Source organism: Pantherophis guttatus, chromosome 3, assembly GCF_059756535.1.
Source record: "Pantherophis guttatus breed Tessera chromosome 3, ASM5975653v1, whole genome shotgun sequence".
Classification (NCBI taxonomy): Eukaryota; Metazoa; Chordata; class Lepidosauria; order Squamata; family Colubridae; genus Pantherophis; species Pantherophis guttatus.
In genome coordinates this window covers 200,840,724-200,852,363 of record NC_142065.1, presented here as the reverse complement: position 1 = coordinate 200,852,363, position 11,640 = coordinate 200,840,724, and the positions used below count along the sequence as shown (strand labels likewise).

Here is an 11,640-nt window from a genome sequence, read left to right as displayed (position 1 = left end):
GAGGGAGGCTGCTCACAGGCATGTTATAAGCTAGAGTAGAGTAGAGTAGAGTAGAGTAGAGTAGAGTAGAGTAGAGTAGAGGGAGTGGGAGTGGGAATTGGGATGGAATAGAATAGAATAGAATAGAATAATCTTTATTTTGGACAGACAAGGAATTTCTCTGGTGCATAAGCTCTCGGTGTGCATACAAACAACGAAGTGCTAGGTCATGTCGTAGATCATAGTTATAATCATTAATTACAATATACAACAAGTGATAAATCATAAGATACCAACAGAAGGTAGTAGGAAAGATGAGAAGATAAGAAGGCTAATATCATTACAGCTCTACTACATGGGGTAAATATCTTTAGGGAGCTATTTTGGGAGAATTCAGGCAACAAACCAGGCTGAAATACAGCCTTGGCTGCCACCTCAGAAGGCACGGAGGGAGCCCCAACGAAGCCCCTCAGCCGCGGCCGAAGCCTCGGAAAAGCATCCAAGGCACAACTTCCCCGCCTCTCAGGTAAGAGCTGGGCGAGAGGCAACGTCTCAGCCCGCCTCTCTCAGCCTTTTCACCAATCAGAAGCCGCGGCCCGGGCATTGGCGCCCGTGACGTATCTTCCCGGGGAATCTGTGAAGCTGCTCCAGCCTCGCGCTTGCGTGCAATCGGTGGCGCCTGGCTGGAAGAGGGGAGAAGGGGAGACGGGGTGGCGGGGAGTCGAGGGGGGAGCAGGCAAGCAGGAGGAGGAGGAGAGGAGGAGGAGGGAGGGGTGTTAGCTGTGGAATCAGCAGGCCGGAGGGCTTTTGCTGCGGGGGTGGGTTTTCTTTTGTATTTGGATTCCCTCCCTTTCGGAGGAAGGAATGGACATTTTTACGATCTGGGAAAGAAAAGAAAGAGAGAGAGAGAGAGAAAAAAAAATAATCTGGTGTCTTGTGAATAAAAAAAAAGCAGCGCGGATCCTCTTCCTTTCCGCCAGCTCGCCTCGAATGCATTCCACGCAATTGCTTGCTTGCTTTCTTTTTTTTTAAAATAGCGCTTTGGGATTTCTTTTTTTTTTTTCCCCCACCCCCCCTAAAAAAAAACACACACACAAAAAAATCGGCGACGTGCTTTTAGCCTTTTTTTTTAAAGAAAAAAACTGGGACGCGCCTTCTTTCTTTTTTTAAAGAGCAAGATACAGGCTTGGTAGCTCGCTCGCTCTCCTCACCCACCCACCCCCTCTCCCAAAAATCCCCGGGTTCTTTCTTTCTTTCTTTCTTTCTTTCTTTTTTTGGCAAAAAATCGGATCCGCAGCTGCTCCATTGAATAGCGGCTTGCGGAGGAGGAGGAGGAGGAGGAGGTGGGGGAGAGGAGGCTGCTGTGGGCGGCAGAAAAAGACCGGCTGGTGCATCCGAGGCGTTGTTTCACCCGCTCGCCTCTTTCCTGTTGAAACCACCCCCCCATCTCCGCCTCTCCCCCCCCCCCCCACAAAACCACCCGCCCCCAGCAGGCTTAGATCGGAGTGGCTGCTTTTGCGCGGGCATGAGCCGGGATGGCCAGTCGTGGGCTTGCGCTCGGTGCCCTCGCGTGGGGGGCTCGCCAGCACCTTGACTGAGTCTCCCCGCACCCCCCCCCTCCACATTCCCCATCCGTGGGAATTTTCCTCGGGGTTGCTAAGGAGCTGCGCTTAAAACTCGGAATCGCCGGGCTGCGAAGAGCGAAGGGGAGAGGGGAGTTTTTGGGCGCGGGCGAGAATCCGCCTTGCCTTTTGCCTTTTTTTTTTGCCAGCCTTTCAAAATCTTGCATCGGGAACGAGCCAACCTCGGGATTTTCCTCTCTTTTTGATATCCCGTCTTGGTCGGGATCCTCTTGATCGGGGAGCCGGAGAGGGGGGGGTGTGTGCAGAAGGAGAAGATCGCCCCCCGTCGTTGCTTTTGGGGAGAGGGGGGGGTCTCCTCGGAAGCTGGTGGTGGGGGGCGCGCAAAGAAACATGGAGGCGGTGATCGAGAAGGAATGCAGCGCCCTTGGAGGGCTCTTCCAGACCACCATCAGTGACATGAAGGTAAGGGAGTTGGGGGGGGGGGCTGATGGGGATAAGGGCGGTGGAGTAGGGGGGGGTCTCTGGATAAGGGGAGACATGGGTGGGGTAGGGAGAAGAGCCCCCCCCCGATCCTCCCCCCCTCCGCCTTTTGCAAACCTGCGCAGGAGAAGGGCTCTACCTCCGACCCACCTGACTCCTTGTAGAGGTAGGTGGGTCGCTAAGCAAAAGCAGCCAAGCGCCAAAAGGCTCAATGCCCAGGGCACGGAAGGAGGGAGCCCTGCCTTTGCTTTCCCTGCCCGCGATCAGGGCCTTGGGTTGGGTTGGGGTCCAACTCTCAACTTGGGGGCGCCCCAATTGCCCTGCTTGATGGCGAGCCGCGCTGGGGTTTCCCTTCGGGGTGGGGGGGGTCCACGAACCCCCTTTTTCCGGGCCCAGGATGGTCATCATCCCTGGAGTGCTGAATGAATCAATGGCCTTTTGGAGCCGAAAGGGCGCAGCCGAAGCCTCTTGGCATCCCGAAGAAATAAAGGCTTTCTTTGGGATGCCAAGGACCCATTGTTGAGGGCAAATAGGCTGACTCTGTAAACCGCTTAGAGAGGGCTGTAAAAGCACTATGAAGGGGTATATAAGTCTTAAGTGCTATTGCTATTTCTGTGGGTAGTTTCTTGTGTAGAGTTGCACCTCTCCTTAGCTCTTGCTTTATTTATCTCCATCGGAGGGAAGATCCATCCAAGGTATGATGTATTAAGCAAAGGTTGGCCTTGTTGAAATGCTCCCGCTTGCCCTTCCTGATGTCAAGATATTAAAAAAGACATATGTTAGGAATAGATCTACCTAATAGTATTTCCGTCTTGCCAATGCTTTTAACGTTATATGTTAGGAATAGATCTACCTAATAGTATTTCCACCTTGCCAATGCTTTTAACCTTCCCAGCTAGTTTGCTGAAATGGAACTTCCATCTTCAGTGGCAAGATACCTTTGAGAATCCACTGTGGGAGGCTTAATATGGGCCACTGGTTTTATGCCTCCCTTTTTCAACCCTTGGGAGTACTGTAAAAAGAATTGGGATGGGGTTTGCTGTGATAAATCAAGCCAAGTGCCCAGATGTTTTTTTGGGGGGGGAGAAAATTTTTTTGGACCCGATTTGAGTGACTGTCCTTTCGTGGTATATGCTGGTTTTGTGTAAAAAGATACTGGCCTGGTTTTCTGTATGAAGTGGCTGGCTGAGAAATTATTCGTGGAAATAGTATTTTAGATATAGTGAGAACCCAGTTGAAGAGGTTCAGATCCACTCTCCAACAACAGGAAAGTCTCTTTGGGGTGACTTTGAATCACTTGTTTTCTTTCTGCCTGGGTTGTGATTGTGGAGAAAAATGAAAGGAGGACACAATGAGTAGAAAGGCAGGATAATAAAAAGCTAACAAATCAGTTTTTTTTAAAAAATCAGTTTTTTTTAAAAAAAAGGCTCCCCCCCCCAAGAGGCTGATGGAATTAGTCTGTGGTCTTTCCCAATTTTGCTTGGTTAATGGACATCTTCAGTACCCCTCATCCTTGTGCTGTCCTATTTGTCCACTCACCTAAACAAAATCCCTTTGTTGCTTTTGGCAAGGACTTGGCAAAGATGCAGCTGGACAATATGTGAGCCCAGAATTGCAGTTAAGGTAGTTCCTTGGTGTGACTTGTTCCCAGTGGCGTCCACAGTGAAGCCCAGTTATGGTGGTCTTAAGGCTCCTGGTTATCTGGCTTTTAGTTGGGAAAAGGGGGAAGAACCACATAGGTGTGAGGTGTGTTATGCATCCAAACTTTTGTGCATTTCCTTTTAAAACACACGAAAGATCTTTGAGCAGTTGGCAAGCTGCGCCAGCCCAAATAAATTGTAGGAATCAAGAAGGGACAAGTAACAATGATATAAAACAACTCCATATGATCATGTATATGTGGCAGTACATAGTCCAGGATAGTGCCAGCTTCTTGTTCAAACCCCTATGGATTACTGTATAACATGTGGGCATCTTCAGGGTTGGCCCTGATCTCTTTTCCTTGTTTGGATACCCCATGAGTTTGCATGGTTTTGTTTACCATTCTGCAGATCCTTATTATTTAGAACTATCTTGCATCCATTGAGGTTGAGGCGGGGTTTGCACAAATAATTCCCGGTTATTTCAGCTGAATTGCACAACGGAAAGCTGAGATTGCAGTTGGAGAAAATGTGGAGTCTTGTCTTTTTTTTTTAAAAAAAGGGAAGCATAAAGCTGTGTGGGTGAAGAAATGAATGGCCAAAATTCAACTGACGGTGGCATTTTTGAATCCTTAGAAATACAGCTTTTTATAGCATGGAAGATGGAGTCTTTTCTCTCTCTCTCTGTTTCTTTTGGCAAAAAACCCCCCCAGGATTTTGGAAATGCATCGATTGGTTGAGTGGGAAATGGACCCCATGAACAGTGTTAATCAGACAGTGTGCCTAATTCCTCTGTTTTCTTTCTTTCTTTCTTTTTTAAAGAACCTTTAAAACTGGATTCTTTTGTACTGCCATCTGAGCAGGACTCTGCAGATGTTAACAGGGCCGCTTGCTTCCATGTGAATGGGAGGAAAATAGTATGTCAGGAGTCTTGTCCATAATGAACTCTTTGTGATGTGGCTGAATCCCAAATCTCCCTTTGTTGAACGGCATGTAAAATCTCTGGGGAAGGGAGGTCCGGAGCAAAAACCTGTAATCATTTTCATTAAGTCCATTTCAACCATGGAAATGCTTTAACAGATGCCTTCTTCCGCCAGATGGACTCTATAAGTAGGCATTGCTAAAAGCCCTAGTTCATTTTATTCCCTCTCTTAAAACAGGAAGCAAACAGCAGTTTGGGAAAATCTTGCGATGGATGGTGTGTGTACACCTGGAACGCCTCCACACCCCGAGCATGTATTTACTTATTTACTGGGGCTTGATAACAGGAATAAATTGGAACTATAATAACAGAGTGCAATTTTTGTCTACATTTGTTAGGGGGTGAAATTCATGGAGAAGTCCAAAAGATTTTTGATCTGTTTTCAATCTTGTGATGTCATTTGTAGACCACAATCTTTGCTGACACACTCCAGAAGGGGGAGCTGTCAGGCTCTTAGCAATTGCAGATCAGAAAAGTCCTGTGACTCAGTTAAAAGACAAGCAAATTTGCCACCCCATATAAGCTTTCCTGGACTGGAGGTTGCCTTCTCAAATGCCCAGCCCTTTTGCTAAAGCAGGCAGTTTCCAAGACCCAGAGCTAAACCCTTAAATGAAGCAGGATGTTTTTTCCCTGTTGCTGCTTACTGACTTTGCTAATTGGGAGCATGAAGGAGGGTTTATTTTGGCTGTAATCCCTTGCACATTTATTTGAGCATAAGAGTCGTGAAATCCAGTGGGGTTTGCTTATCAGTAAATGTGACACAGGAGTGAAGGACCTGACCTTTTTTCCAGACACAGCAAAAAAAAAAACAACCCCAAAACAAGCGCATGGGTAATGGGGCAGATAACCATGCAAAAGTATTTTGAACCGGCTTGTGTGTCTGGCGATAGATTATTAGCAGGCCAAAAGGAAGAAACAAAATGCAGACTCACTAGGATGCATGCTTGAATTGATGAGAGAATTTAAGATAAGCAGGATGATGTGGTTTCTTTCCATGGCAGTATCAGCATTGCTTTGTTTTAACTAAATGGCTGTATGGAGTTGTGCAGTTTTAACAAAAAACCTAACATATTTGGGTTTCTATTGTCAGGCAGAGTTAGCAGGGGGGCTCCCTTCTTCCCCTCAAGCCAGCTACTTGACCCTGTCTGTTTACAGTGGGGCATTGGTTGCTGTAAAAAAAAAAAAAACACCACCTCAAGAACCTGTCAGATGCACTTTAAATATTTCAGAATGTAGCTTTAAATATTTGCAAGGATCCGTTCCGCCTGACGGATTGAAAACCAAAGAACCTCTAGTGTTACCTGTCACGGGATACCTGGGGGTGTAGCTTTGACAAGTTAAGGCAAGGACAAATCCTGTTGAACACCGTGTCCTGTCCAAGCTTGTTGGACATGGTTTTAACTGCTCCAGATGAGTTACCACCTTTGCGAAATAATGGATAAATTACCTTTGTGTAGAACAGAGGCCTCCAACTTTAAATGGCAGTAGCATGTTAATTAAGCCCTCAAAAGACTTCAGTGTCTTAAAAATTCTGATTTGTTACACTGCCCTTCTCAATTGAAGTATTGATTTGGGTATCACGGATGCCTTTTATCTTTTTTTCCTGGTACTAAAATCTACCAGCTGTCCACATTCTAAGTCTTCTGTTTTGGTTACAGTCTTCAGATCTTGTTTTAACTTTCCCTACTGATCCTAAATACTGGATAAGTTAAGGCAGTGCTTCTCAACCTTGGCAATTTTAAGATGTCAACTCCCAGAATTCAACTCCTGGCCTTGCTAGCTGGGGCATTCTGGGAGTTAAGGTCCACACATTTTAAAATTGCTAAGTTTGAGAAGAACTGAATTTAGCTGTTTTAGGATGCCTAAGAAAATGTGGGACAACCTTTTAAGTAAAGAACCTCTGTTAATTCTACTTGCTACTCACTGAATATTCTAATTTTATTGAAACAAACTTTAAAGATAATTTCAGATGTTACAGTTCTTAAAGTAGTTTGGTTTAGATTAAATTCAACATTCCATGTTTTCACAATCTTTGTACCGTGTTTTCCAGAAAATAAGACCCTGTCTTATATTTTTTTTGAACCCTGAAATAAGCGCTTGGCCTTATTGCCATGCACTCAAAAGCCTGATTGGGCTTATTATCAGTCTTATTTTGGGGGAAACAGGGTAATAGCAAATGGCACTTCCAGGATTAAAAATGTCAACTGTATCCACATATGTACCATCAAGGTGTGGTTTATTCAATAAACCATGATAGAACATGGTTGAATGTGTTGTGTGCAAACTCAGCCAGCAAGATTCTGAGTGCCTGCTGAATAACTCTACTAATTATGGATTTTTTTCAATCTGAAGAAAATTCAGAGAATTGAGAAGTAGCTACTGCCTTAAAACTTGGCGTAGCAGAAATTTTATGCTCTTCCAATTATAAAAACAACAACAATAACCTTGAAATAATTGAAGAAGTTGCAGTAAATTGAACTGGGATCCCCTCAACATAGAAATATACAGGCCATATGGTGTAAAGTTGTGGTACATATTGTCACTTTAGTATATAACTTGCTGACCTCTTCTGTACTCTAGTTGGATCCCATTGCAACTTTTTTTAAAATGTGTGAGAAAATGCTGCTTTTAATGTTTTAAATTCAACTTTGTCTCATTTCCCCAAGTTTATGTTGGATCAGGGTCAAAAGAATTCTCCCCAACATATGCAAAATCGCCAAATAAGGGATGTTTTATAGCCCAATGTGTTTTAAACATCTTTTCTTCCAAAGGCTATTTTAAGAAATGGAAAAAAGGGCCTGAGGGGGTAACTACTAATAACATACTGTATAGATAAAACTGATCTGTGTCCATTCCTACATTCATTGAAAGGCAAGATAGCTTTTCACTGTCATCTTGTTATGTCTTGTTATGTTATCACCATACAAAAATATAGTTAGTATTTTGTTGGCTGTCCTGTCTACTTAACATTACGTTAGGATTGTAGCCTATAGTTAAAGGAATAGTAATTCTGGTGATAGTTACTCTGTCATTAACTAGAGTTAGTATGGGCAGGTGCAACCAAGATTGGTAACTGGTCCCAACCAAATGCCCCAAAGGTGCTTTTTGGCAATTGGACTATCTTGGGGTTTTTTTTTTTTTTTCTTTGAAAATGTTTCACTTCTCGTCCAAGAAACTTTTTGAGTGCAGAACTGAAGAAGCTTCCTGGGTGTGAAGTGAAATGTTTTCGAAGAAAAACGAAGTTTTGGAAAAGCACCTTTGGGATAACCATAACCTGGATGATTGAGAATCTCCAAATGTTTATCATTTTGCTTGGTGGATTCTTCCAAGCATTTGAGGAACCCAGTGTTTCCCTGTTTTAACCCGGTGGTAAAAACTCATCAGTGTCCTGTTACAATATTGGGAGCAATGGCTCAATCTCTATTCTTGCCTCTTAAAGTGCATTACTTGCAACTCTGTTTTTTCTTTACGGGTAGGGTTGAGGGGATGTTTTACTATTTTTATTTTGTTTGAGATCATTTTTGCCTGTAATGTGTCTTTTCTCTGTCTTAGCTAAATAGACATTGATCATTGAAAAAGTATTCACTCTGTCTTAGATTTTTTCCCCTTTGCCACTGAATGTTATCACCGTAAAACATCATTTAGGCCCCAGTATATATAAAAATATGAAAGCAGCATGGTGGCCTAATGATGAAGACGCTCGCCTTCTACTCGGAAGGTGGAGAGTTCAATCCTAGGTGGTGGCAGGTATTTCTCTGTGTCCGAAGAACAAATTTCTGCTGCAAACTCCACATAGGTGTTAGGAAGGGCATCCGGCCAGTAAATGCTCAGATCAGTCTCCTGAAGGGATTACAGGGTTGTAAAAGGGGAGTTTATATATGAATGCACCACTAATTCCAAGGTGAAGTTCTGATTTCATTTATTACATTAAATGAAATACTCTTAACATGCGGTAGGCCAGTATAAAAACCCCTTTACTTTGGTAAATTAAAGAGATACAGAGGGCCAGCACTGCCATTTAAATTTTGTCACCCATCATCACAGTGAGGTTCTTACCACAGGGATTGTAAAGGCACATCTTGACCCACTCAGCAGAAATTTATGAAGCCTTCTTTAGAAAGCTGGGATCATTGATGCTTATCTGCCTGGATGGATTACAAAATGATTTTTAAAATTCTGGACCTCCATTGATCTATATATAGAGTACATCATCTTGAGAGAGAGAGAAAATTTAGGGCAGTAGTGAGTCTTCCCAAGAATAGCCATGCTGTCAAAATCACTTCTGGAGCTCAGCATAAAATCCCACAGAGCATCCCAGAATAACAGTCATCGGTAGGCCCAAAGTTGGCATTTGTGATCTCAATATCAGGAAAGCACTAGATCAAATAGGGATCCATGGGGCATAGCTGGACCAAAATCTATTGCTTACTCAGAAGAACAGGGATGTCAAACTCGATTTCATTGAGGGCCACATCAGGGTTGTGTTTGATCTTGGGGGGGGAGCGGGGGGGCGTGGTTAGCTCAACATCACTCGTGTTGGGGGCAGCTGTGGTGGCCCAAGCGCTCTGCCAGTGAAAATGGGTTCCGGAGCTCCGTTTCCAGCTGCAATGGCCTCCTGCAATCTTCTGCCAGCAAAAATTGAGCTTGGGGTGTGTGTACATGAGGCCTTCCTGAGTTCTGTTTTCGCTGGCAGAAGCACTGAAGGCCGGTCCTTCGCTGTTTCTAGGGGCGGCCCTGTAGGCCTGATCCGGCCCTCAGGCAGTGGTAGTATTCAGCTGGTTCGGACCGGTTTGGAGTGTGGTGAACTGGTGGTAAAATTATGTGAATCCCACATCTGCCGCCGGTCCTTGAGTGTGACACCCCTGCAGAAGAACATTAATGCTTATCTTAAGCCCTGGATGATTCTCCAAATGTCTGGATGAAGAGTCCGCAGAATTGAATTTTGTGAATTGAAAGTAGAACTTCTAAAGCTCTATGAATGTTGCACGTATATGCCAGAAAACAAAACTCAGTTCTTCAGATTAAGATACTCGTGTTGTCTGCTAAGGATGGTGCAGAGAGATTTTTCTGTGTCTGGATCTATACAGGTAGTCCTTGACTTAACAACAGTTCATTTAGTGACTGTTCAAAGTTACAATGGCACTGAAAAAAAAAATGACCGATGACCATTTTTCACATTTATGACCACATGGTCACCTGATCAAAACCTGGATGCATGGCAACTGGTTCATATTTATGACGGTTGCAGTGTCCCGGGGGTCCTGTGATCCCCTTTTACAACCTTCTGCCAAGCGAAGTCAATCGGGGAATCCAGATCCACTTAACAACCATGTTACTAACTTAACAACTGCAGTGATTCACTTAACAACTGTGGCGAGAAATGTCGCAAAATGGAGCAAAACTCACTTAACAGATGCTTCACTTAACAACAGAGATTTGGGGCTCAATTGTGGCCGTAAGCCGAGGACTGCTGTACTACTCCCCACTGTTGAGAGGAATATGAGTTTCTGCAGGACAGTATTGGGCCATCTATCTGTCCACATGAAGTGGGTCATTGGCAGGACAATGATCTCAACATAAAAGCAATCCACAAGAAGATGACTTTGATATTTTGAAATAGCCGTGTCAAAGCTTGAATTGAGACCCCCATGAAAGGGTAGGAGTAGGGCCCCAAATGAGCTCTTCGTGCCAGAACTGAAAAATGGCATCAGATCACCGTGGAGGAATGGATTAAAATTCAACCCAGAGATAGGAATCCTCCCAATTACAAAAAGTGTTTGCTTGTGTAGTTATTGCAGCAAAAGGCGGTGAAGTCAGCCTGAATTTAAAGGGATTATTATTCCTTCACGCTAACACGCTACATGTTGGAAGACTTAGTTTAAAGGAAAGAGAAGCAACAAACAGAATCTTTGTTCATCCGGTTAACCTCTGATAACATTTGTGGCAGAGAGAAGCAAAATCCTGAAATCCGGAGCTGCAGTTATTCCCTTCTCAAGCCCCCCCCCCTTTTTTTTGGGGGGGGTGTTAATGCTTACTTTGGAAAAAAGCTACTCTGAACACAGCAGCAATTCGTATGAAACCTTCGGGCTTTGCTGCATTGCAGGTAGTCCTTGACTTATAACTGGTAATTTAGTGACCGTTCAAAGTTATGACGGATCCCCAAAAAATGGTTAACAACCCGGATTTGGAGTTCCAATGGCTGCCCCCCTCTGCAGTTACTGAAACTCATTCTTGGTGCTTGGCAATCGGCCTGCATTTAACGCTGTTTGCAACATCTCATAGTCACCAACCAAGATTTATGGGGTTTTTTGCCACAAACCATCGTTTACTTCCACTTTCTTGCAGAAAACGTCTGTTAAGCGAACAGTGGCTTTGCTTAACGACTGTGGCATTTGCAGTGTGACCACCGCATTCATTTTAATAAGGCTGCAAAAAATAATGTCGTAAAATCGGTTCTGTCGCCCGATGACCTATTTAAGGACTGGCACAAATTATGACTGTAATTCTGGGCTCAATTAGAGTTGTAAGTCAAGGACTACCTATAGTTGTAATTTGTGGAATTGTGATTTTTCACATGCCTTTCATCTTCTGTTAGTATAACGATGACACTTATAATAGTGGATGTATAGTGGGGGGGGTGCTCACCATATACCAATTATTTTTTAATAATGCACACAATGCACAGAGGTGGCTATATTTTAACAATTCACACTTGGATTTGTCACATTACACTGACCTGTCTTTATTCTGCAGTTCGTTATTCCTCCTGGATAATTTTTTTTTTCTGCCAACACATTGTATTGATTCAAAATACAGCTGATTGTTCACTTGTTTGTTTGTAATTATGTGCAACCAACTGGTCTTCCTTGTTCTGCATTTCTTCGCCATTATAAACAGCTGCAGTATGTTTCTTTTCAGGCTTGGAAAAAAGGGAGGAGGGAGAAAAAAACACCCTTCTGATTTCTCTCCTCTGATC

The 11,640-nt window shown here is 43.9% G+C and overlaps 1 protein-coding gene across 17 annotated transcripts in view; it reads left to right on the top strand.

Moving 5' to 3' along the window:
- The first annotated feature begins 617 nt into the window (after nucleotides 1-617).
- The window catches only part of MTSS1 (MTSS I-BAR domain containing 1), a 165,012-nt gene continuing 153,989 nt past the window's right edge, over nucleotides 618-11,640 (top strand). For all 17 annotated transcript variants that reach the window (XM_087891392.1, XM_087891389.1, XM_087891391.1 and 14 more), the window contains exon 1: nucleotides 618-2,024. In XM_087891392.1, the coding sequence (XP_087747518.1) occupies nucleotides 1,953-2,024 (72 nt within the window). In that variant the 5' untranslated portion in view covers nucleotides 618-1,952. The remainder of the gene's footprint in view (nucleotides 2,025-11,640) is intronic.